The 211-nt window shown below is 62.1% G+C and overlaps 1 protein-coding gene across 1 annotated transcript in view; it reads left to right on the top strand.

Moving 5' to 3' along the window:
- Positions 1-3: 3 nt before the first annotated feature.
- NPHP3 (nephronophthisis 3 (adolescent)) overlaps positions 4-211 on the top strand; it is a gene marked incomplete at its 5' end in the record, with an annotated part of 24635 nt that continues 24427 nt past the window's right edge. The window contains one exon of the mRNA XM_009070013.1: positions 4-189. Coding sequence (XP_009068261.1) covers positions 4-189 — 186 coding nt within the window. The remainder of the gene's footprint in view (positions 190-211) is intronic.

Consider the following 211-nt stretch of genomic DNA (forward strand, 5'->3'; position numbering starts at 1 on the left):
GGGGGGCTGATCGGGGCCAGCTTCAAGTCGACAGCCTCGGTGCAGGAGCTGGAGTGCGCGGCCGAGTACGAGCGCCTGAAGAAGGAGTACGAGATCTTCCGCGTTAGCAAGAACAACGAGGTGGCCTCCATGGTGAAGAAGGAGGCCAAGCTGGACAGGGAGAACAAGCGGCTCCGCGCGGAGCTGCAGGTAGGAGGGACTTGTCCTGTAT

The sequence above is a fragment of the Acanthisitta chloris genome, unplaced genomic scaffold, assembly GCF_000695815.1.
Source record: "Acanthisitta chloris isolate BGI_N310 unplaced genomic scaffold, ASM69581v1 scaffold6702, whole genome shotgun sequence".
Lineage (NCBI taxonomy): Eukaryota > Metazoa > Chordata > Aves > Passeriformes > Acanthisittidae > Acanthisitta > Acanthisitta chloris.